The sequence below is a fragment of the Schistocerca gregaria genome, chromosome 5, assembly GCF_023897955.1.
Source record: "Schistocerca gregaria isolate iqSchGreg1 chromosome 5, iqSchGreg1.2, whole genome shotgun sequence".
Lineage (NCBI taxonomy): Eukaryota > Metazoa > Arthropoda > Insecta > Orthoptera > Acrididae > Schistocerca > Schistocerca gregaria.
The window spans coordinates 460,967,766-460,995,461 of NC_064924.1; the positions used below are offsets into that span (position 1 = coordinate 460,967,766).

Below are 27,696 nucleotides of genomic sequence, written 5' to 3' on the forward strand. Positions count from 1 at the left end.
TGTGGGGGACCCAGGTACAATTCCTGTTACGCCTGGGATTTTTTCCTTGGTGGGAGGACTGGTAGGGATGTGCTCAGCCTCATGAGGCTACTGAGGAGCTATTTAACCCATTAGTATTGGTTCAAAGATCAAGAAATGGTAGGACAGTGAACTGACGACACGCCCCTCCCTATCGGTAACACCACCAACAGAGGATTACATGGTGGTCAGTTGCGCATGACTGGTGCATGTAAAGACAGAATGTGGAACACACTGACTTATTTCCACATGCCAGAGACTACTGTGTAAAAGATCCATGGAATACAGCTTGTGCACTGTTATGTAATGTAAAATCCATGACATTGGTGCCCACATCATCTGCACTTATCAGTCAAGCAGTAACTAATTCTAACCACAGTTTCAGAATCTATTGATAGATTTTTGTTCTTATGCACTCAAAAGTATATAACTGTGCCCCCAGCTGCGGGCCATTACTGCAGCCATTAAAATAGAAATATCACCAGTACTCTGTGCAGAAAGCTACACACAGTTAGTATGTATATGAGGCAACTAGCCACATGTCTCGAATCATTCTTTTGGGATAATATATGAAGTATGTGAAAGAGATAAAAATTAAGGCTTGAACATACCTTCTGTTGTCAGACTGATCATCTTCAAATTTAACACCAGTTGCGTAGACTATGGCTGCTTCACTTGAGGGTGTTGATGTTAACGAACCAAGTAAAACTTTGATGCTGTCATTGTCCACAACTGGTAGAGGAAGAACAGTTAAATTGTCCGACACATTGCGCTCCTCTGCCATTAACTGCTGGAAAATTAGACACACACATACACACTAAGGACAATTGTGAGCACAATTCTTACTACTTGAATATATACACAAAGCAAAATCAATATACTGACTATTACAAACAAATTTCAGGTAAAAACTTTTGAACCTAAGTTTTTACTGTTTTGACGGCTATGATCTGCGACGGACGTCTATTATAGATTCTAGCTCCAAAAGAACCCAAGTATATTTGGTGTAAAGGTTCTTATACTCCTATCACTAACCTTTAAATCAGAGATAGGCACACATTGTTTGAAAATTGGTTCCAGTTCTTGGGAAGGACTTATAATAATTGTGCTGTGACCCCTCCATTCTCAGTCATTCATTTATTTAAAAAATGCTGCAAGGTTCTAGCTGTCATCATCGCCCCCATCATCACCATGATTAGCTTTGCATGGTGCACAACTTTAGCACCCTCACACACATAGATAATACAGCACTGCAGATGACAAATAGAAATTTATCTTGAAAAGTAGAAAAATACCAACATCAGTTATCTATGTCAGTCTTATTTACTACTAACATCGAAGGCATAATTGGTGTGTTTACACCTGATCTTCAAGCAGATATAGATGAGTTTTTTCAGATGTAGCAGCTGGATGAAAGGTATCAGTTTTATATCTCTCTTCTGCTCTCCAATAGTTACAATATGTCATGTTTATCAAATACACTACTGAAGTTTATAAATGGTTACAAAATTGCTTCGATAGATTTCCAGTAATCTGAACACAATATACAGTTACTACATACATAAATTTGTAACACTGAATTGTGTATCAAAACATAAATAGCCCAAGCAGTGTATAAATAAGGATAGCTAGCTAGAGCATCGTAAGTCAAAAATCACCCAAACAATTCCAGAGTGCAGATGACAATTCTAAGAAAACAACTAAATTAAATAATTCATCACAATTCAGATATTAATTACTTAGTATTTATTTCCTATTTTTGCAGTTTTTACATACATATGGTAAATTCAAATTCTTAGATACTATATTTATTTTATAACATATTTATGTAACTGAGTCGCAGGTGACTTCTGGTTTTCATCCTTTTTATTGCTACAGCAGAAACAGCTGTACCTTGTTACCAATAATTAACCAGTGGGTCAGTGAAGCTTTTAGAAAGCTCACTGCAACTATATTTTATCGTTTTGTTCTTTTTTTGTATGAAAATTTCTCATTCTACATATAGGTTCACTTTTTAGCCTTTATTTATGTCACTAACCTGGTTATTGTCTGTATTGTCAAAAGCATATTATGTGACACATATGTAGCACCCAAATACAAATTTACCCAGTTTGCTTTATTAAAACACAATTATATATTCCTTGAATCTGGTCTTTAAGTTTGGCCTGTCTGCCCTACATATTGTAGTAGACACACGTTACACTTATCTTACAGATGGCAGAGTTGGAGAATTTCTTAGGATTTGTTTTTATGATGTGCAGTGTCTTACTAAATGATGTGTTGTTGGAGGATAATATATTGTATGATATAAACCCATCAGCAGGTGTTTTTAAGATAACACCAATATATGGAATGCACACTCTCCTGGTGTCAGGTGCATTGTCGTCTTGAATTTTGTTATTGATCATCAATTGTTTTACTTACTGAAATATACTAAGACAATACCACCCTCAAGCTAAATGTTGATGTTAACACCATAATGGTTCAGCAGGCATTGTGCTTTTCAATATATTATGCTACTGGCTTTCTCTGACATCTGAACCCAGCCAGTTACAGGGGGAGCTACTGTTTAAAAAATTGAATCAAGAGTCACAGTGCAGTTTGGCATATTTCACACTAACAATCCATGAATACAGGTGAAGGAAGCAATAAATGACAAAAAAGTTCTAGCAGTGGCAGGATTGAATCCTGGGTGTTTGGATTTGTTGTCTTACACTTTCCCACCTAGCCACTGAGCTTATCTTTGAGAAAAGGTTTGAACTAATTTGCAGCATATGTTTGTCTTGCTGTTTCGAAGTCAGTTTGGTACTCTTATTAGTGGGTGGCATTTTGAGTGACCTGTGCAGCACAGAGCAACGTGCTGCTAACGTGTGAGCATGTAGGTCACACTGCACAAATGTATCTGCTGCGTTTAGGTTTTCTGTAAATGTTAAGAATGTGTTCATCTGTTTGCCCAGAAACAGTGAGGCCAAAAAGATATAAAGCATGCAGCTGTTTTGCTTTGCTTTGTTTCTGTCAAATAACTGCAGCTTTCCAAAAAACATTTCAACATGGATGAAACAACAGTATAGTAAATAACAAAAATGATTCTTAAAGGATGTGTGTGCCACAATAAGGATGTTAAAAGTTAAGGATAGCCACTTTGTTAGTACTAAAATTTTTAGTTTAAAAAGAGAATCTGAAAGAAGAACTATAATACTCCTGAGAAGTTTCCTGTCATCACCTAAAACAAAGCGTACATTCACATATGAAGTCATTACTAAACAATCTCCTTTCTACTGTCACGTAGTGTAAAGATGTTTGCAAACCACAACCATCACACAATGGTGTGTCTTTGTGTCTGAAAAAGAAACCACACACAATGCAACAAGGTCTAATTCAGTAGAGTGTTAGAACAGCATTCCTACCTGCCTCATGTGGAAGATGGCATTTTCTGTACTCCACATTTTATATTGTTTTAATATGATATACTGGAATACTGACACTATAGTGTTCATCTTTGGCACGCTAATGCAGAAGGTGTGAAGAAACCAGCTAAGTGCAAAATCCATGCATTTCATTTCAGACATTTATTTACTTATATTTGTGTATATAAGTGGATTTCTGGTATATCCTGTATATCAAAATAAAATCACATGTGTCAGTTATGTTCACTTTGAAAACCTGGGTCCTAAAACTTCATGTAAAATTTAAATGTGTTTTCCATGTTAATTATATCAAAGTGTGTGCACTTGTCATGGTATACTGAGTAGTTTTGAATGTTGAGTGCACGAAAAATGAAATTTCAGCTGTGGTATCATCTGAATTCTACATTTATGCTTTAAACAACTTTTGTAGTAGTATCTTCATCATAAATTTCAGTTTTTATCTCTGTAAATATAGAGATATTTCTGAGAATTTTTGGAAGTTTTTAAGAGTTGTGCGTAACATATTTCATAGTATATCAGAGTTTGTTACTTACAGTTTCTATTTCAGCAATAGCATACGCTGATGAGCAAAACATTATGACCACTGCCCACCGCAACATTTGATGCTGTCTGGTGGCATTGCACGCATGTGATGCCATAAAAAATGAGTGTAAGTGGAGCAGACATGGACGTAGGTCACCCTAGCAAAGATATGGACTGCAAGTGGGGAAATACATTGAGATAAGCAACTTTGACAAAGGGCTAATTATAATTACACAGGGCCTGTGAACGAGTATCTCGAAAATGGTAAAGCTGGTCGAATGTTCACATGCTACTGTCATTAGAATCTATGTAATGAGGCAAGAGGGCAGTGAAACTACCACTAGGCACAAAATGGTTGGACATCCACAACTTCACAGAACATGAGGCCAGAAGTCTCATGTGCCTTTTAAAGTAGGATAGATGGTGATCTGTGCCAATTCTGCTGAAAGAGCACATGGCTGGTGCATGGACAAGTGTTTTGGAGCCCACTGTTCATCACACATTGTCGAGCATGGAGCTCTGCACCAGACCACCACTACATGTTCATGTGTTGATCCAATGGTACCGTCACTTATGACTGCAGTGGGCTATTGGGATTCGACCTTTGATCAATGGAAACATGTTGGCTCTTTGAGTGAATCACATTTTTGCTACACTAGGTCGATGGTCAACATCACAAATGCAGTTATCAAGGTGAACAGCAGCTCAAAAAGTGCTGTGTGCAACGGACACAGGCTGTTGGGAGCAGTTGTATGCTATGGGAGACATTCTCTGTGCTTGCATGAGATTTGTAGTAGCAATTGAAGACACACAGACAGGTTCGAGGAGCACAGTGAGCACATGTAGTTGTCTCAGTGACCAAATTCACCTGATGTAATTCTACAAAATCCATTTGGGTCACCATTGAGTGCCATCAGAACACACGCAAGTCAGCGACCCTTTATTTACACAAATTGTGCAAGCTGTGCATAGACATATAATGCCACCCAACTCCACAAACCTACCAACAAACTGTCAGACCCTTGATTATGAAGAATCAGTGATTTATTTCATTTCAAAGATGGACGAGCTATTAGGCAGTGAATCATAATATTTTGGCTCATCAGTGTATTTCATCTGTATTTATTGTAAGTTAAAGCTGATGTCTAGCTTGTTCATAACCAAACAATAAAAAAATAAAAAAACAATTGTCTCCCAGATTTTACGGTTGTCATGGAAGTTGCGTTGAATGGGTGTGTCGGGATGGCTACCAAGGCTCGTGAACCTCAAGCACTATCCTCTCCTCTGTTTATTGTCTGCTCTACATGAAGAACAAGACCTATCACTCATCTATTTGACTGTGAATGGCGTGTCACTGGTGAGGCTAAGTGTCCTGTACAATTAAGACAGGGGCCATGGACAACTCAAAAGTGTCACAGCTGTCCTCAAGAAAACACATTCGAGGTGCTGTGTTCCACTGAAACTGAAATTAAGTCAGTAAAACTCACTTAACATGTTAGGAAACCTGCTATTTCCAATGTGAAGATGAGGCAAATGCAAAAGAGCTGGGGTCTATAAATTACTGGCAGTTCCAATGTATGGTGGATGATGGTACCCTCTGGAAAATGGCAGCATGGGATGGAAAGGAAAACAAGGTGCACTTGTTGAAGGAGCTATTCTGGCAACCAGTGTGGGAACAGGTTACAACTAATTGCAGATTGTGGGCACATTGAAAGTAACAATGCCTGTCATCTGGATTCAGAGGTCATACTTTTATCACTCCAGCAAGTAGCAGAGAAGGTTGAGAAGAACAGCCTTGATCAAGTTTTAAGGAAGCTCGTAATCCGTAGCAATATCAACCGAACTGATTGTGGACCTCTGGTTCTGAGTCAGGTGGAGGACTTGCATTAGAAACTTTGATATCTCTGTGAGGAACTAGGCTGTAACTCCCTGGACATCTGTCATAGGACTGAGAACTGTAGGACTGCATTAAATGGGTCAGGTTGGTACCACACAAAAGGGGCTGCTACAAAAATTGCTAACTGTGTGGGGTACACACCAGGGTTTTGTTTCTAGATTAGGTGACTGTTCAGCCATTAAAGATTACAATAACTGTAGGAGACCCCAAAAGTATCAGTATACAATCAGAAGAAATGTCCTCACAGGTGAGAGCATTAAAATCCTAATGATTAACAACTAAAGCATTTGCAACGAAGTGTTAGAATTTGAGGTGTTCACATACTACTATGTACAGAAAGCCTCTTAGCATTATAAATTGGCAGCAGTGAGATTTTGGGGGTAATTTAAATGTATGATGAAAGGAGGTGTGGCTTGCAGTTTCCATACTGGGGAACGTTGCAACTAACCTTGACCTCACGCTATGCTACATATCAGTCTGTCACCATAACCAGGAGGGAGGGGATTTGGAGGGGGGATTTGGGGGGGGGGGGGTGGGTATTGGGGGGGTGTATTGGGGGGGATTGGGGGGGGATTGGGGGGGATTGGGATGGGATGGGAGGGAGGAAACGGCAATATTGCACTCTAGCCAAACTTTTTTACATGCTGCATCTTTTTTCCGTTTCAAAACCAACTACTAAATAACATCAAAAGCTAACTGCAAGATAAAATCTATAGGCAAGTTATCTATCCCACAATGTCACATTTCCCAACATTTTACCACAACAAATTGTATTGAAAGACATGTTTTGGAGGAATCTTTAATGTAGCATATGTTAGATGTGCTGTTTGCTTGATGTTTTTGGTATTTCATTTTTAAACTCCAGATGTTTAATGTTACGTAAGCTGAAACTGTGGAGTCTGTAAGTTCGCCTGACAAAACAGTGATGTTTCCATGATTTCACATATCTTGTGCTGTGATTGGCTGACATGAGTTGCCTAAGTAACTGCAATGTAATTTACACACCATATTTGTCATATTTATAGTTGTGTATTATAAAAATGTGCATCATAAGTGACACAGCACACAAAATCACTCAGCAGCATTGTATATTGGTCTGTTAAAATTGCTACTATACCCTTGATGGATTTATACAGTTATTGTTCTTTATTCTTGTTTACATCAGATCTGGGCATACCAAGTCCCTTCACTTTCATATTAACTGCATATTCCAAAAATTTACCACGTAAATTGCACACTGACTTCATATTGTGTTGTTTTCAAACTTGGGGTATGCTGCTGTTATGTGTAAGAAAGCAAAACTCGCTAAACTCATGCACAATACACTCACAAAAAGAAATTTGCTAATAATGCACATTACCTGCAACCAGCAAGCAAAGAAACCAAGTAATGGAAGATCTTTCACACACAGGGTATGTTTCGCATACTTTTTTCTCTAATCATTCATGAAAAACTTCCTAGGTGGTGATACTTATGCTACCATACTGCAGTGTACTCTAGCAAGACATTTGCAAACTATAGCCAATGTCAGAAACAAAAATACTGTCCAAAGTACTATCAAAGAACATCAAAGCATAATAGAGATATATAGAGACAGGGATTTGATAGTGAAGTTTCAGCAGCTCTGTTCATTCCCTTTGAATTTAAGCAGTGAAATGTGAAAATTGTGTGCAGTTTGGTAGTGCACCCTCAGGCTAGAACACCAGAGCCTTCTGGATGCCCATGACAGCTGTACTCTGAGACAGCCATGCCCCCAAACCTCTGCTACATATAGCTAAGCGACATTTCAAGGTGCAGTCTTAAGAGTAGCTACTACATTGCTCACTATCACATACCAAGCCCCAAAAAATTCTGTAAAACATTATTTAGAAATAATTTGCACATTTTGGGGCAGCTCCACTATAGAGCCTTTAATTATAAGCCACACCTGGTTGAAATGGTAATCTAATGGGAAATGTAGGCGATATATTTGTCACAGTGGACAAGAAATTCAATTTCTCTGAGACAGAAATTGCTGTATGGGAGATTGATTGGACAAGATTTAGCATGAAAGATGGGCATTAACTTATAATTAGATATTTTTAACAACCAACAGACTCATTCGAGATGTAAACAAGAACTTTACAGAAAATCTTCAGTTCAGTAATACACAAGTTCCACAATAACAAAATCACCAGATGAGGCCTTAATCATCCAATAATGAAATGGGATAGTTACAGTTATGTAAGTGGTGGGCAAAACACAGTTCAGAACCTTAATCAAGATAAAAAAAGGTGGGAATTTAAGGAGATGAGACCTGGATAAACTGACCAAACCAGAGGTTGAACAGAGTTTCAGGGACAGCATAAGGGAACAGTTGACAGGAATGGGGGAAAGAAATACAGTAGAAGAAGAATGGGTAGCTTTGAGGGATGAAGTAGTAAAGGCAGCAGAGGAACAAGTAGGTAAAAATTACCAAACTATCAGTTTAATAAGAGACAGCTGCAAAATACTACCGCGAATTCTTTACAGACGAATGGAAAAACTGATAGAAGCCGACCTCGGGGAAGATCAGTTTAGATTCCGTAGAAATGTTGGAACACGTGAGGCAATACTGACCCTACGACTTATCTTAGAAAAAAGATTAAGGAAAGGCAAACCTACATTTCTAGCATTTGTAGACATAGAGAAAGCTTTTGACAATGTTGACTGGAATACTCTCTTTCAAATTCTAAAGGTGGCAGGGGTAAAATACAGGGAGCGAAAGGCTATTTACAATTTGTACAGAAACTAAATGGCAGTTATAAGATTCGAGGGACATGAAAGGGAAGCAGTGGTTGGGAAGGGAGTAAGACAGGGCTGTAGCCTCTCCCCGATGTTATTCAATCTGTATATTGAGCAAGCAATAAAGGAAACAAAAGAAAAGTTTGTAATAGGAATTAAAATCCATGGAGAAGAAATAAAAACTTTGAGGTTCGCCGATGACATTGTAATTCTGTCAGAGACAGCAAAGGATTTGGAAGAGCAGTTGAACGCAATGGACAGTGTCTTGAAAGGAGGATATAAGATGAACATCAACAAAAGCAAAACTAGGATAATGGAATGTAGTCTAATTAAGTCAGGTGATGCTGAGGGAATTAGATTAGGAAATGAGACACTTAAAGTAGTAAAGGAGTTTTGCTATTTGGGTAGCAAAATAACTGATGATGGTCGAAGTAGAGATGATATAAAATGTAAACTGGCTATGGCAAGGAATGCATTTCTGAAGAAGAGAAATTTGTTAACATCGAGTGTAGATTTAAGAGTCAGGAAGTCGTTTCTGAAAGTATTTGTATGGAGACCAGAAGAATCGTATACCAGTCAAGTCTGTCGCCGCCCAAGCCTTGCTGGACGGACCTTTTGTTTTTTGTGGTTGCCATCTTAATTTTAGTTTAAATATTAATGATTCATTTGATCATGGTAACAGATGGTTCACTGTAGCCATTGTTCGCGGAGGTTCTGGAGTACCAAATGTTCCTGGACTTTGAAGTTTTGTTGACAGAGACATTATTGCATTTCGCACCTACCATATGGCTGAACTTGCTAATAAAGACTTTGGTAAATCTGCTTATATTTCTACTTCTGCTTTGTCTTTGTATACTCGTAATAGGAGGAAAATATCTGTAAATGAGTCTGTATTCATCTGGGTAAAAGGAAAAGGAGTATGTGAATACTCATTTATAGATAATTTCATCCTATTACGAGTATACAGCGACAAAGCAGAAGGCGACATATAAGCAGATTTACCAAAATCTTTATCAGCAAGTTCGGCCATATGGTAGGTGCGAAATGAAATAATGTCTCTGTCAACGAAACTTTCGAGTCCACCAACAATGGGTACTCCAGAACCTCCACGGACAATGGCTACAGTAAACCATCCGTTACCATGATCAAACGAATAATTAATATCTATGGAAGTGAAAAATGGACGATAAATAGTTTAGACAAGAAGAGAATAGAAGCTTTTGAAATGTGGTGCTACAGAAGAATGCTGAAGACTAGATGGGTAGATCACGTAACTGATGAGGAGGTATTGAATAGAATTGGGGAGAAGAGGAGCTTGTGGCACAACTTAACTAGAAGAAAGGATCGGTTGGTAGGACATGTTCTGAGACATCGAGGATCACCAATTTAGTATTGGAGGGCAGTGTGGAGGATAAAAATCGTAGAGAGGGATCAAGAGATGAATACACTAAGCAGATTCAGAAGGATGTAGGTTGCAGTATGTACTGGGAGATGAAGAAGCTTGCACAGGACAGAGTAGCATGGAGAGCTGCATCAAACCAGTCTCAGGACTGAAGACCACAACAACAACAACAACAACAACAACAACAACAACAACCAAGATGAAAATAGATTATCTCTAATGGAAACAAACAACACATCCTCTTACAGCATGCCTTCACAAGTGACCATGAAACAATAATTGTAACAATGGGCAACTAAAATAGGTAGAAAGATTTATATGTACAGCAAACTAGACACAGAGGCCGAATGGCATTTCTCAAAGAGGAAACACACATTTAGCTCTGGACAGGAACATCTTAAAAAAAAAAAAAAATAATTTTTAAAAGCTACACATTTTCAAATTGTTTACAAAACAACATTACCCCCTCTGTTACAACTAATACATTTGTCCCACTGGTGCTTCCATTGTTCAAAACATTTTTTGTAGTCATCTTTAGAAATGCCTGACAGCTCCTCCCTTTAATTTATATGATTAAATTAAGACAACATAAGCATAAATATCATTAGGCAGTATTCTGATAGTATTGTTGATATACTACAAAGATTCAGTTTCTATGACTTCCTTCTGTTTCCTTTATGTGCAACTTGACCTGTGTCGTACCCCTGGAGGCTTTCCTTGTTGTTGTGGTCTACAGAACACTAATGCACAAATGTAGGTAAAGATACAGAAGACTGAAGAAAATCAACCCTTTCTATGAATCTGCTGACTGTATTCATCTCTTGGTCATCTCCTACAATTTTTACCTTCATGCTTTCCTCCAGTACTAAACTGGTGAATCCCTGATGTCCCAGAATGTGTCCTACCAACCAATCCTTCCTCCTAGTCAGGTTGTGTGACAAATTGCTTTTCTGCCCAGTTCTATTCAGTATTCCTAATCAGTTACATGACCTTACCATCTGATCTGCATTCTTCTGTAGCACCACATTTCAAAAGCTTCTATTCCTTCTTGTCTAAAGAGTTTATCATCCATGTTTCACTTCCACACATGGCAACACTCCATACAAATACTTTCAAAAAAGACTTCCCAACACTCAAAACTGTATTTGATGTTAACAAATTTCTCCTCTTCAGAAATCCTTTTCTTGCCAGTGTCACTCTGCATTTTATGTCCTCTCTACTTTTGCCATCATCAATTACTTTTCTCCCCAAATAGAAAACTCGTCTACTTTTAGTATCTCATTTCCTAATCTAATTCTCCCAGCATCATGTGATTAATTCCATTATCCTTGTTTTGTTTTTGTTGATGATCATCTTACATCTTCCTTTCAAGACACTGTCCATTCTGTTCAATTGTTCTTATTGGTCATGTGCTGCCTCTGACAAAATGACAATGTTACTGGCAAAATCTCAAAGTATTTATTTCTTAGCCCTGCACTTTAATTCCTGCTCCAAATTTTTCTTTGGTTTCCTTTACTGCTTGCTCAATATACAGATTGAATAACATCAGAGATAAGCTACAACCGCGTCTCAGACCCTTCTCAACCAATGCTTCCCTTTTACGCCTGCTATCTTTAGAATTTGAAAGAGGATATTCCAGTCAACATTGTAGAAGCTTTCTCTAAGTCTGCAAATGCTATAAACATAGATTTGCCTTTCCTTAACCTATCTTCTATAAGAAGTCATAGGATCAGTATTGCCTCACATGTTTCAACATTTCTCCGGAATCCAAACTGATCTTCCCCAAGGTAAGCTTCTGTCAGTTTTTCCACTCTTCTGCAAAGAATCAGTGTTAGTATTTTGCAACTGTGACTTATTACAATGACAGTTTGGTAATTTTCAAATCAGTCAGCACCTGCTTTCTTTGGAATTTGAATTATTACATTGTACTTGAAGTCTGAGGGCATTTCTCCTGTCTCGTACATGTTGTTCACCAGAGGGAAGAATTCTGTCAGAGGGCGGCTCTCCCAAGGCTATCAGTAATTCCAATGGAATGTTGTCTACTCCTGGGCTTTCTTTCAACTTAGGTCTTTCAGTGCTCTGTCAAATGCTCCATATAGTATCATATCTCCCATCTCATCTTCATTTAAGTCCTCTTCCATTTCCATAATATTATCAAGCGCTTCTCCCTTGTATAGACCTTCTATACACTCCTTTCACCTTTCCCTTCTTTGCTTATGTCTAGTTTTCCCACCTGAGCTCTTGATATTAATACAGATGTTTCTCTTTCTCCGACGGTCTCTTTAATTTTCCTGTAGGCAGTATCTATCTTACCCCTAGTGATACATGCTTCTAAATCCTTACATTTGTCCTCTAGCTATTCCTGCTTAGCCATTTTGCACTTCCTGTCAATCGCATTTTGTAGACATTTGTATTCCTTTTCACCCACTTCATTTACTGCGTGTTATATTTTCTCGTTTCATCATTTAAATTCAACATCTCTCATGTTACCAAAGTATTTCTTCCAGCCCTCGTCTTTTTACCTACTTGATCCACTGCTGCCTTCACTATTTCATCTCTCAAAGCTAACCATTCTTCTGCTACTGTTATTGTCAATAGTTTCCTAATGCTCCCTTTGAAATTCTCTGGGTCTTTCAGTTTATACAGGCCCCATCTCCTTAAATTCCTACCTTTTTGCAGTTTCTTCAGTTTTTAATCGACAGTTCATGGCCAATAAATTGTGGTCAGAGTTAACATCTGCCTCTGGAAATGTCTTACAATTTAGAATTTGGTTCTGAAATCTCTGTCTTACCATTATATAATTGATATGAAACCTTCCAGTGTCTCCAACTCTCTTCCTTGTACACATCCTTCTCTCATGTTTCTTAAAACAAGAGTTAGCCATGTTCTGTGCAAAGTTCTATGAGACAGCTTCCTTTTTCATTCCTTTCCCCAGTCCATATTCACCTATTATTTTTCCTTATCTTCCTTTTCCTACTATAGGTTTCCAGTTATTAAATTGTTGTCTCCCTTAACTATCTGAATAACTTCATTCATCTCATCATACATTTCTTCAACCTCTTCATCATCTGCAAATCTAGTTAGGATATAAACTTGTTTTACTGTGGAGGGTGTGAGTTTCTTGTCTACCTTGGCTACAATAATGCATTCACTGTGCTGTTCATAGCAGCTTATCCACATTCCTTTTTTTCTCTTCTTTATTAAAACTACTCCTGCATTACCCCTAATTGATTTTGTATTTATAACCCTGTATTCACCTGACCAAAAATCCTGTTCCTCCTGCCACCAACCTCAGTTAGCTCCTACTACATCTAACTTTAACCTACCCATTTCCCTTTTTAAATATTCTAAACTGCCTGCTCAATTAAGGTATTTGACATTCCACACACTGATACATAGAACATCAGTTTTGTTTCACCTAATAACAACATCCTCCTGAGTAGCCCCACCCGGAGATCAGAATGGGGGACTACTTTAAGTCTGGGATATTTTAGACAAGAGGATGTCATCATCATTTAACCATAGGTTAATCAAGTCATAACAAGCATAAGAATGCCTGTGTGACAAGTGTTCAATGAATTTGAAAAACAAGCTTTTCACTGTCAGGTGGTCAAATAAGGCTGAACAGTTCTCGTCCCCCATTAAGCCAACTAATGGATCAAAGTAATTTGTCGAGATGGTTATTTGTCATGATGGCAGATGATAAAATGAAGGCTGAAATACTAAATACTGTCTTCCAAAATTGATTCACCAAAGAAGATCAAAAGGCATTTCCTACATATTTTTGCACAGACTTGAATATGACATATAGACATAAGTGAGCACAGAAGTGAAATCTTGCTCAAGTCATTTTATAGTAAAAAGTCGAGTCTCACTTCTATTACTATATTATAAAAGGCTGCTGGGCTAATGGAGCATTTCATTTAACTACAAATCAGGAAGTCACTCCAATCTATTAAGGGACACTAGACAGTTGTAATGAATTACTGATATACCTCACTTTCCTTCGCATAACCCCATCTGAAGATGCTAAATTTAGGAAATGAGACAGCCACATCACCTTGCCAACGAAGGGTATCATACAGTTTGGAAATGTTTCATTACAGTCTTACTTTGACATGCTGTTGCATGCAAAAAAACTCCTCTGTGGTAATAAAAACTGTCACTGAAACAAGTTACTTACAGTTTTATTATGTATTTCTTGACTTTTACACAGCCCTACACTATCTGCCAGAAAACAAAATGCATGCATTCAGAATGTCTGAATAAATATGTAACTGAATGGAAGATGCTGTAGAAAACAACTCTTTCTCCATTCTAAATGGCGAGACATCACGAGAATCAAAAGCAGCAGTGAGTTTTCCTCAATGTAATGTGATGAGACTACTATTATTAGTATGTGCATATGTAATGGGTGGCATTTGTTGTATCTACCAACTTCAAAAATGATAACAGAAACATGGTAAATGTAAATGCCATGTGGCTATGGCCTCCCATTGGGTCGACCATTCGCCTGGTGGAAGTCTCGAGTTGACGCCACTTCGGCGACTTGCGTGTCAATGGGGATGAAATAATGATAAGGTCAACACAACACCCAGTCCGTGAGCAGAGAAAATCTCCGACCCAGCCGGGAATCGAACCTGGGCCGTTAGGTATGACATTCCATCGCGCTGACCACTCAGCTACCAGGGGCGGGCAGAAACATTGTGAATGTAAGTGGTAATTTCCTAAGGTTAAAATACAACAGAATGACTTTGCAATTACTACAATGTATAACATATCAATAGACCTCTGTACACCATGAAAATAATTGTCTCATTTGGTTGGATGCGTCACTGAAGGTTTCACAGGAAGTCTTCCATAACTTGCCTTAACACTATTGAATGGCACTTATTTCACTTTTTTTTTTTTTTATCAGTAGACAGTGAGTGATTAGCAAAGACACTTTCCTTCACATAAACCTCAGTAAAAAGGAGATATTAAATTTAAGGAATGAAATGGCAATTTCACCTAGCCAAAGAACGATATAACACAGTTTCGAACTGTTTGAGTATAGTCTTATTTTGTCATGCTGTTGCACCACCCTGCTGAAATGTTATTCACAAACCACCTTTCCTGCAATTCCAGAGTGAGGAAATACTGCAAAATTTTGCATTAAGAGGCAGCATTCAATGTAACTACTCCTTTTTGTGACATTAAGAAAAAATAAGAGAGCTGCACACCATCCCACAATTTTGGGCTCCTTGGGGCTTTTCATACAATTATTGTGTATTTTCACAACACCAGTATGAGAAGTTTCACTTACTAAGATATTCAGTCACCACTGGACACCAGCAGTTGTTGGAGGAACAGTGGGTCTCAATTAGTCACTACAAGTATGTCAGTGTAGTCAGTATTTTGCCTGTGTCAATACTTTAAGCACTTGGAGTTTACATCAATTAAACTTGTATTCATCTCGTAAGTGGTCCAGTGAACATCATGGCAGTTGCAATATCTGCACATGTCACCGAGCTGAACATCCGGTATTGTGTTCAACTGATATGTGCATTCACTCCAGATTCTCACACGTTTGAACATTTCTTCAGTGGATAGTGACCTAGTTCAAAACACTACCAGTGGCACTCCATTCTCTCATTCACCTGAGAATACTGTATACAGCCAAATAGCAGTCATTATTCTTCTACTGCTATGACTGCTGAGCCTCTGTCACAGAACCAATTCACAAAAGGCTTCCACCACCACTAGCATAAACATTTAATTATACTATTTGACAGTTTTGTCAGGCATGATCACAAATTGTCACTGCATAAGATCTGATAGGGGTAACATATGTGACAACCTGTGTACTATGTGACAGCATGGATTTTATATGGTTGATTTGGTGGAAGAGACCAAATAGCAAAGTCATCGGTCTCATTGGATTAGGGAAGGATGGGGAAGGAAGTTGGCTGTAGACTTTCAAAGGAACCACCCCGGCATTTGCCTGAAGCAATTTAGGGAAATCGCGGAAAACCTAAATCAGGATGGCCGGATGTGGGACTGAACGGATTTTATATCCTATTGTATTAAATTATAAGTATGTCACTGCTATAGAGATACATAATAGGCACATATGATAGTTTATAGATGCAAATACCAGTTTGGGAAGGAAAAATTTCAATTGAAGCTCATGTAGAAAGTGTAAAAAGGACTATATCTATATCAGTCACAAATGATTTGAGTCGTACTGCATACTGTAATTCAAGGTTTACTTTTATCTTCAGGAGGTATTATATTTGTTCTTCAGCAACTTCAACTCAATAATATTTCATTTTAACAAGTTAGCTCTTGTGTTCCTATGATAAAAAAAACAACAGATTCAGATATTGTGCAAGTGTAAAATATGACTGTTAAATAATATGTACACAAAAAATAAAATACAAATGAAATGACATTTTCAGAAACTTTACTCATCTCATACATATGATTTTTATGTATATAGACTGAAGCAGTGAGTGAAAATTGGTGCCAAGGACAGGATTCAAACCCCGGGTCAACAGCTTATTAGGCAGGTGCATTAACTACTAAGCCACCTTGGTACAGCAGTTCACACAACTGTAAGGATTACCCAAGCACACCTCCTTGTAGACTGGAGTGACAGTGAGAATTTGGATCAAGGAGGGAGGCATGCCACAGTAATTCATGCAGTTGGGTGAATTTCTCTGCCAAGGGGGGATTAGTGGCTAACACAGCGCACAGCAAACTGGAGACCTGGATTTGATACCTGGCTATGGCACAAATTTTCATTTGCCATGTCAGTCTATGTACCTAAAAGATAACAGCAATATTTTATTTGCTTTAGGGCAAACTTAATTATATCATTTGTGCTACGTAAGGAGAGAGCAAGTAACAAAAACGGATATCTCACATTTCCTGGTATTTTTTCCAGCCAAGACCGGTGTGTCAGCACAACAATGTACTCAACTTTATCTTGTACTTAACATGGCAACTAACCTGAGTGAGATTACTATAATCTTTCACTGGAAAAATTCTCATGATTATTTTGCTTTAGTTATCAGAAATACTATTCACCCTTCGCAACACATTCCACAAACTTATTATATATTTCAATGAAATACAAGTGAATAAAGAAAGGGCATTCATACATTAATGTCTCTAGTAGTTAAAATTTGTTTCTTATTTGTCATTAATAATATAATGAAAAGGATAGATTGTTATTCACTATGTAATACACGAAGTCTGGTCAAAAATTTCCGGAACTTTGTCCACAAAATTATTCAATGCTTACTTTTAACTTATTGTGCATAAACTACTTCGAAATACTCTCCTCCACAACTGACATACTGCTCACAATACTGTTTCCACTTCCAGAAGCAGTCTTGGCACGCCTCTTGCTGGATCATGTGAAGTGGCATATGCAAAATTTCTTTTATCTCATCTATTGTTGCAAATCTTCGTCCATTCAATAGGGTTTTCAACTTTGGAAATATAGAAAAGTCCACAGTGGCCAGGACTGGAGAGTACAGATGATAAGGCAGCACACTGATGCAGTTTTTTGTGCAATAGTCACACACCAACAGGGATGACTGTGCAGGTGCATTATCATGATGCAAGAGCCATGATTCGCCTCACCATATTTCAGGCCGTCTCCGTCTCACATTTTTTTTACAGGGTTTTCAACACATCTCGATTGTACCATTGGTTAGCAGTTTGTCCTTGTGGCATGAATTCATGATGAACTCTCATCCTTCAAAGTCAAAGAACACTATCAGTATGGCTTTGACATTTGATCTGACCTGACAAAATGTTTTTGGTCTTGGAGAACCTATCCTGACCCACTGTGAAGACTGAACATTAGTCTCAACAACATAACCACAGACCCACATCCCATCAACAGTTATAATTCTCTTAAGAAACATCTCGTTCTCATTTGTGTGATCAAAAAGCTCTGCATAGATTGCGAGGCAAAGGTCTTTCTGATCTTGACGTATGAGCTGTGGGACAAGTTGGCAGCATTCTAAGACTCTGTGTCAGGATTACATGACATGATCCAACTGAAATGTTCCATTCTTCTGCAGTCTCTAGGACAGGCAGTCTTCTATTGGTATGCACAATTTCACTGATGTTCCTAACATGAGTGTTGTCAGTAGACGTCTAAGGGCGTCCTGAAGAAGGGTCGTCTTTTAACTTCTGCCCGGTCATTTTTGAACCATATGAAATATTTGTAACATCAAGTACAACTTAAGCACTCATTATTGTAGGCTTACTGCATCATTAGGTGTGTCTCTTTAATGGTTTCCTTAAGTTTCATGCAAAATTTAATGCACAGGCATTGCACCTCTACCACCTCTACCTCTGCCATCTCGAAATTTGCGACAATGTTTTTCTCAATACAGCACTGAACAATAAACTAACAGACATACAGCAATGAAACTTCCCACAGTTACACACTAAACGTGTGTGTGTGTGTGTGTGTGTGTGTGTGTGTGTGTGTGTGTGTGCAGGGATGCACATGTCTGTTTAGGGATGCCAACTGCAGTTCGCCTCAACACACAATTGGCACGAAGTTATGAACGCTCTGGAACTTTCTGAACAGACCTCGTATACCAAGTATAGTACATGCTAAGGGTCTCACTGTAATTACCCTCCCAACCTTGTACAGAAAAAAAATCTTCTGCACCTTATCTTTCACCTTATCTTCCCAATCACCCACCAACTCCCAAAACCCCTCCATCTGGACACAAAGGAGCATACCCCTTATGACTCAGTACCACCCACATTGGACTAACTGAATCACATTCTCCACCAGGGTTTTGGCTACCTCTCATTGTGCCCTGAAATATGGAATACACTGCCCACTATCTTTTGCACCACTCCCAATCACCCACTGAACCTACACAACATTCTTGTTCATTCCTGATGCCCCATGTTCATATGCCCGTGATAGACCTAGATGCAAGACCTGTCCCATATATCTTCCCACCACCGTCCACTCCACTCCGATCACAAGGATCACCTATCCCACCAAAGGCAGGGTATCTGGAAGCAGTCATGCGATCTACAAGCTATGCTGCAACCACTATGTTGTATTCTTTTTGGGCATGCCAACCAACAACAGTGCATGATTGGCCACCAACAACCTGTGGCCAAGTAACAGCTAGACCAGTTGGTGAGCATGCTGCCCAACACAATGTTTTTCACTTCTATGACTGCTTCACAGTCTGTGCCATCTGGTTCCTTCCAAACAACACCAGCTTTTGTGCACTTGGTAACTCCCCCTGCTATATACCCCATGTTCCCATAACCCCCCAGGCCTTCATCCACTAATCTCCTTCCCTGCTCCCATTCCATCACTACACAGCCTTCTAATCCACCAACTCACCAACAGTCTTTTTAATTCTCTCCTTTCCCACTCCCCATCATCATGACACCATCTAACTTCCCGAATGCACCTAGCTGTCCTACCCTGTCCCCACACATCCCTGTGTGCTCCCACAAGCAGCACTTTACTGCCCCCGCCTCCTCACGCACACTGGCCAGATCACTTCACTAACTAAATTAATCATAAATAATCCATCACAATTTGAGAAGAACAGTGATGTCCATACCTACAACACTAGAGGGAAAAATGACCTTCATTACTCATAATTAAAGTTGTCAGTGGCTTAGAAATGTCTGACAGATATCGTAGCAAGTTTTAAATCCAACTTAAAATCATTACTCCTGAGCAATTTCTATTGCATTGATGAAATTCTACTTAAAAACTGGTAGGGGAGGGGGGTTGGAGGAATCTAACTAATCAACCAATGTGCACCACAGCTGAGATGGCAATAAAAACCATTTCGTGTTCTCAGTTTCAAAAGGTGCAATCCAATTACAGTTGTGCATTGTTACTTTCATCTAAAGCCTGGCACAACACTCCTCAGTGATGGACAAGCTGTATGGGATGTAGAGATGTCACATTACACTTTTGGCTATGGAGGTCATGTAATCTCACAATATGTGATTTTGTTTGGTGGTGGTTTATGGTAGACTCCATAAACATGTCTCCCCTTCCAACAACTTAAGGTTAACTTGTGACACCACATAGCAACAGCCATGAATGCGGGAACTCTAGACATGCTCAGCAAAGTAACAGTGGAGTTTGATTATTACTGGATGTTTGTCCTGTGTCTGGGGGAGAGTTAAATGGAAACTCTCATCCTAAACATAACTGTAAGAAGTGACACGAAGTTGTATGTGCAGGCATCTAAAAACATAAGCCCTCGAAAATCATAGTTCTCTTGTAAATAAATTTTTAGACATAGCATACACTAAAATTCACCCCAGTTTCTATGTTCACTCATGTAGAAGATGCAGCCTCATTAAATTAAATGAAACTTTCTGGAACACCCTGTACTTCAGTCACTAAGCTTATTTATTCATCACTTAAATACCACAAATATTTAATTGTTTTAGGCTGCTAAAAAAGTTCATGGAAACACTTTTCCTAAAAATAATGAGAAAATAAAACTTGAAGATGAATTTAACAAAATCAGAATTACTTAATTTGAAGGATGCTACCTAATGTACAAACTGAACTACTCATAGTAGACACATGCCAGGCATGAAATGATGTGGCATGTTGTTGCATGCACAACACTAGCAATTCATTCTTGGACTCGTTCTAGTAGTTGTCAACTATCTGATCAATTTTGAGCCAATGCTTTAACAACTTACTGCTACTTAAGAACAGTTGGAAGCAGTCACTAGAGGTGCAAAAAATCTCTTTTTTGCACTGCCTGTATATAATTGAAGGAGGCAACAGCTTCTTTCAAAGTGAGCAGCGTTTTGTCTAATTTCCTGATTTAATTTAATTACCATAAGCATAGACATCAATTGGCAGTATAGTGATTGTTTCCACTGTATTAACAGTAAACTAAGTATCCATGATATGTTTGTCTTTTGTTAGTTTATACAGTGACTTATTCCACATCCCTGAAGGTTCTCCTTCTTGATGGGACCTACAAAACTTGATGAATGAATGAATAGTGTGTGAATGAATGTAGTGGGCTGCTACTCAAATCATCATCAATATTGCGGACTTCTAAACTTAGTTCGAATCCACTTAAAACCTTTTTTCCGGCATTAGACATAATGGGAAATAATGAGATAAAAGAAGCAGATGACAATGTATCAGAACTACAAAGCATCTTCAAACTGAAGGCACAAGAACATCTTGTGAGAAGCATATTGTTCTTCGTGAGATTCTTCAAAATTTTCTAATAGCCTCAAAAGGAAGTGTCTTCCTTGAACACTACACTGTACATTTACCTGCACAATTATAAAATTCAGAGTAAAATAATTCTGTAAGTGGTTTGTAGAAGTACCAAAGAATGAAGACTTTACCACCACCTAATAATGGACAACATGAACACCATTAATAATTACTATGCAGACACAGGAAACTGATTGTTAACCTTACATCCTTAGCAGTGCAAAATTCTAAGATTCTTTGTACCCACACTTTTAGAGATTAAAATTTTTGAAGCAGCAACTTAGAATAGAAGCAGATTTCTGAAATAGTCCAATTACCATCGTTTGCATTAATTTATACTGTCACATTCTATGGTACAACATGGCATGTTTGTATTTATTGTCCCTAATCTTCAGAGATTGTTACTCACAGAATGAACAACCACATAGCAGTACAATTTTTGTTCTAAAAAATGAATCAATGAAAACAGAAAACCTAAAATTACACTAACTCTAGAACTGCTTGTTCAAAGTGTATATTTACTTGCTGAATAGTGAGATATTCACGAAGAAAAGCTGACTGCTGAGGAGCTGATTGTTTGCTTGCTGGGGTGAGAAGCTTGGAGAATGACAGTGAGGCATCTGAAATTTGTTTGAGGTATGCTGCTTGCCTGCCTATCGTGAAATGGATATGATCTTCAGCCAAACTCCAGTTTCTATTTTCATATATCTGTAACATAGGAAAACATTAATACATAATAATTAGTTACAACCTGTTTCTTCAAAATCTTGTTACTAACTTGGTATGCCTGCTTGTAGCATCTGAGTGAATGTTTTCGCTGTCCAGCTTTGGAGAAACGGTGTCCAGCTAATACAATATGGAATGCATATTTTCTTGACATGCGAGGTCGAGTTGACTTTAAGAAACAGTAAGATGCTTGCTCCAATAGTAAAGCACTGCGCAAGTCAGAATCTTCACTTGTCATTCTGATGAACTGCTTTGCAGCTTCTCCATACAAACTTCGACCCTTGAGACACTCAGTACTGAGTAGTGTTGCTCGAGTGGCAAACTGAGGCATTCTGGAAGACAAGAAACATTGTATATAAGAAATGTTGAACACTACCAGCAGTACAGAACAGAATTACGATGGCTAACGTAAGTTAAGTAGGGTACAGCCTGTTGGGGGTTATTTCATAATGATCCCATTTCTCATTCAGTCTCGTTCTAAAATTCAATGCACAGTCCATACGTCTTTCAAAGAAAGATTTTAAGACATTAGTTTCTGGAGACAGCAAAGTTTTCATGAGAAATGCACACACACACGTGTCTGTGTGTGTGTGTGTGTGTGTGTGTGTGTGTGTGTGTGTGTGTGTGTAATAAATAAGTAATACATAAAACCCATACTTTCAATAACATTATTATTTTAAATGTACTGTTCGTTCACCTGTAACAATACCCCCACCTTCCTCAAGTATTTATTAATTTTTAATTCCTCAAGAACTGTGAATTGTATAATACTTTTGTGTTTACAGGCCAGGACTTTTATTAAGATTATAATCTTAATTTATCTGTACTATTTTTATCTGTAACCATGACATTTACTATTCCTCATTCATTCATTTGGTTCACAGTCTTTAGAGAATGGTGATTTCCATATATAATACTGTGGCTTCTGTAAGCTCATAGTGTTATTTTACTATCTCAACTTAGCTATGTTGTTTTACCTCGAATTATAACACAGCTATTCCTCCCAAATTTGCCTATTTTATATATGTTATAGAATTGTGCATTAGTTACGAATTATTTTAACTTCTGGGTGCATGCACTTTTTTATTTACTAACATTTTAATCTTAATCAAGTGGATTAGTCCTAACTGGAATTCTACATCTACATCTACATCCACATGACTACTCTGCAATTCACATTTAAGTGCTTGGCAGAGGGTTCATCGAACCACAATCATACTATCTCTCTACTATTCCACTCCCGAACAGCGAGCGGGAAAAACGAACACCTAAACCTTTCTGTTCGAGCTCTGATTTCTCTTATTTTATTTTGATGATCATTCCTACCTATGTAGGTTGGGCTCAACAAAATATTTTCGCATTCGGAAGAGAAAGTTGGTGACTGAAATTTCGTAAAAAGGTCTCGCCGCGACGAAAAACGTCTATGCTGTAATGACTTCCATCCCAACTCGTGTATCATATCTGCCACACTCTCTCCCCTATAACGCGATAATACAAAACAAGCTGCCCTTTTTAGCACCCTTTCGATGTCCTCCGTCAATCCCACCTGGTAAGGATCCCACACTGCGCAGCAATATTCTAACAGAGGACGAACGAGTGTAGTGTAAGCTGTCTCTTTAGTGGACTTGTTGCATCTTCTACGTGTCCTGCCAATGAAACGCAACCTTTGGCTCGCCTTCCCGACAATATTATCTATGTGGTCCTTCCAACTGAAGTTGTTCGTAATTTTAACACCCAGGTACTTAGTTGAATTGACAGCCTTGAGAATTGTACTATTTATCGAGTAATCGAATTCCAATGGATTTCTTTTCGAACACATGTGGATCATCTCACATTTTTCGTTATTTAGCGTCAACTGCCACCTGACACACCATACAGCAATCTTTTCTAAATCGCTTTGCAGCTGATACTGGTCTTAGGTCACTACTGATCATCTATCTTTCAATTTGATAGATCTGTGTGGTACTTGCATAAATTTTAGAAGTGATCATCATTTCTGGAACATCCCATAAGGGTCACCCTCCATTCCTCCAGTTTGTTTCAGTCTACTTGTCTTTTTATTGTAAATAATTTAGCACCTTACCTTCCCTACCTACATATATTAAAACTATGTGCTTTGTGCACTAGAAAGATTTATGCATTGTTTATCTTACAGCACCGTAGCACTATATAAGGGAGAGATGGAATTTGGATACTTTACGTATGCACAATATACTAGAACTTCAACTTAGTGTATTATATACAAATGTTTATCTTGATGTAAGTTAACTTTTCCCCCATTAATAATTTACTAATGGACATTTTAATTGACTAATGTGCACCATAAGGATGTCCGGCATATTTTTTAGCGGTGTTAACATGACAATGAATGTTACATTTGTATACAACAATAGGGTAGCTGTGGTAGCGAGTTCGTAAAGTGACGAACTGCCGTGGCAAAGGACATAGGTTCGTATACTGCTGTACATGAAAATATTTTTTGTCCTTTTCGTGTTTGCAATGCATTCTGAGACTTCGTTAACCGCCAAAGTTAAGCATTTTTCTGAAATATTCGTTGTAGTTTACACATAAGAGCGCCCTATCTCAGTAACAAGTAGCTCCGATTTTGTGACTTCCATATGTCCAAGAAATGAAAGATGAAATTACTGTGCATGAAACAACTGACAGTGACATTTATACTACTTCATTTCAAAAATAATTCACCATTCTTTTCGGAATACGTAGCGATTTCTGAGAGTGTGGTCAGACAGGAATCTAAGGGCACAACGTGAATTACTGCAAATGAAACTAGCAGCAATTGTCTTTATATTCTTAATCTGCGATAGATTCACTGACAACAGCAGACAGAGCTAAAAGGTATGTGCCATAATATTTTCAGACTAAAAAAAAAAAAAAATAAATAAAAATAAAAAAAAAAAAATAAAAAAAAAAAATGGTTCAAATGGCTCTAAGCACTATGGGACTTAACATCTGAGGTCATCAGCCCCTAGACTTAGAACTACTTAAACCTAACTAACCTAAGGACATCACACACATCCATGCCTGAGGCGGGATTCGAACCTGCGACTGTAGCAGCAGCACGGTTCCCGATTGAAGCACCTAGAACCACTCGGCCACAGTGGCTGGCTATTTTCAGACTATACCACCATATATGAAACATTTTGGTTCATCACACACACGCTATAAACCACAATGAACTTCTATAGCTGCACTAGCCACACTCTTGAAAAGGTGATTTTTTAAAATTTTGTTTTTATGAACCATATCGTTGATGTATCATATAGGGAAGCAGCCTACTTCATCATTTGGAATTTTAGGAGTGAGCTACAACCACATTCTATGCATCATCTTATTCTTTGGCACTCTCTTAAACAATTTTTCGGGTTCATAGAGATGTGTTCCGTCTATGCAACTAATTGAAGGCAGTTTATTCCCATATGTGTTTTTGCTTCTTTTATTTGTGAAGCATCATAACGAATAAAGGAAGCAAAATGTGTATGGCAATAAACAAACTGCCTTCAACTAGTTGCATAGACAAAATGTACCTCCATGAATTTTGAAGCAACCAAGGAACGACAGAAAACAGAAAATAAGACAAATTTTTTTAAGTGTTTCTATAGACTTATTTGTACAATGTGGTGCTACACTCCATTCCTAACACTTATTCCAAAACATAAAATCCAAAACAAGACATCAATGTGAATGCGAATAAAATGACGTAATGTGACATTTACGACGGTTTCCAGAACACAGTCAATATTCTATAGTTATCATGGATTCATGGAAGCCCATGGTCAGCAAAATTTGAACAGCATTACGTACTTTAACCACACTTTTTGGTATTCTGAAGAATGGTATGCCTGAGTCGGCTGCTAGCCGCTTCGAGTTCGTGCCGCTGTGGGGCTGCAATGCACATGCACCGATCTGAGGCAGGTTGCTTTTCATTGGTTGACGTGAGAACAACTGACGAGAGTGTTTCAGTTCACTAGGACCATTTGGCATCGCTTTCGAATTGCTTACTGAATAATGTTGGCACTCTGTTTCGGAAACAAGATCGTTTGGTGTGCTCGTGTACCAAATCGATCTGTTACTGAGAAAGTGCACTCTTATTTGTAAATTACAACAAATATTTCAGAAAAATGCTTAACTTTGATGATTAACGAAGTCTTGGAATGTGTTGCAAACACGAAGAGGAGAAAAAATATTTTTGTACCGAGCGGTATATGAACCTACAACCTGCCACAGTAATTCCTCACCTTACCAACTTCACTACTACAATTTGCATGACATTAGCACTTTATTCTATTTAATTCCATTTGAGAGAGATGCAGGCTAACTTCGTTGCCAAATGATGTGGCCGTAAGCCATAAATGCATGAAATTATGAAAGGTTTCCTCTATCAGACTTCACAAAATTTCTTTGCATTGTTACTTAAAAGTTTTAAATGCATTTCGATACTTAATATGTTAACCATTTGTGGAAAAGAGTATATGAAGTCACTAGTAATTTCAGTGAACACTCATGTAATATACATAAGCAGAGTCGATGTCTTGGTATTTAATGATGTTTAAACTCTTAATTGTATAAAAATAACAAGTATTTTGAGAGAATATTGACCAAAAACTTTTTTTTTATGTTGTAGTCATTCACAGTAAAAACCTAACCTAACCATATTTCTAAAAAAGGAAAATAGTCTATTATGAACTCACTTTCCAAAAGAAGGGCACCACGTTTTGTATTAGAGCGAAATAGGAGAGAGAAAGTCACTGAAATACATCTGTAGATGCAGATGTACATGTAGATGTAAACGTAGACAGAGAAACAGCATAGGGAAAGATCATCCAGCCACTGGGGCGGGGTGAAAGGAGGAGGGTGAAGAATGACAGGGCACAGCCCTCCATCGGTCCAGATTTGCTGTGAAATTTCCACGAATGCCAAACAAAAGTCTCCTGAGAGTGCGCGCACAGTGGGTCCAAGAGGCAGAGGAAATGAGGTGTGAGAAGAAGCCAACAGTGCCTAAGCAATGGGCGACTAGTCGGCCACAGGGCTGGCTGCAGTGGCGGCAGGGATTGTGGCCACAAAACTTGAGAAGGTGGAGCAAAGGCCACCTGCAATATGCTTGACAATGACCAAGCTGATAGAGGACGGTTTGGCTCCAGCTGAGACAAGGCTGTCCAGAACAGGACCAGTGTCAACTGGGCTCGAGATGAGAGATGGTGGCACAGGAAGAGGCCACAGCAGCAGTGGAGGCAGATGTGGCCACAAATGTGGCAGTGGGTGGTGAGTTGTCAACATCCATAGCTGGTGTTGGGAGATGTGGAGGTGAAGGTGTCTCTGCAGTCTCTCAGGCTAATATTGATGCAGTGACCACGGAGGGCACCACAGCAGTGGAGGTGGCAGGTGTAAACTCGTTGACACCTGAAGCTAGTGTCAGGAATGGCAAAGGTATCACCACAATTGCCCCAGGCCGACACTACTGTGTTGACAAGTGTTGGAAACTTGTGTCGACAAATCCTGGGGTAACAGATGACATCGAGTGCCCTGGTAATGGAACAGACAAGGGACAGCATAGTAGGCTGTGACCTGGTCCCACCGGTGCACTTCCAAAACAGAGGGAAGATCGACCCCTGGGTTAAGAGATCAAAGGATAATATATGCCAAATAGCTGGGCCAGAAGAAGAGG

At 38.5% G+C, this 27,696-nt stretch overlaps 1 protein-coding gene across 6 annotated transcripts in view; it reads right to left on the minus strand.

The window, feature by feature from the left end:
- The window catches only part of LOC126273168 (trafficking protein particle complex subunit 8), a 269,428-nt gene that overhangs the window by 131,529 nt on the left and 110,203 nt on the right, over nucleotides 1-27,696 (minus strand). For 4 of the 6 annotated variants that reach the window (XM_049976647.1, XM_049976646.1, XM_049976644.1 and 1 more), the window contains 3 exons: nucleotides 22,066-22,345; nucleotides 21,810-21,995; nucleotides 630-808 (listed from right to left, as the gene is read on the minus strand). In XM_049976647.1, coding sequence (XP_049832604.1) covers nucleotides 630-808; nucleotides 21,810-21,995; nucleotides 22,066-22,345 — 645 coding nt within the window. The remainder of the gene's footprint in view (nucleotides 1-629; nucleotides 809-21,809; nucleotides 21,996-22,065; nucleotides 22,346-27,696) is intronic. The other 2 variants (XM_049976645.1, XM_049976642.1) reach the window with 1 other exon arrangement.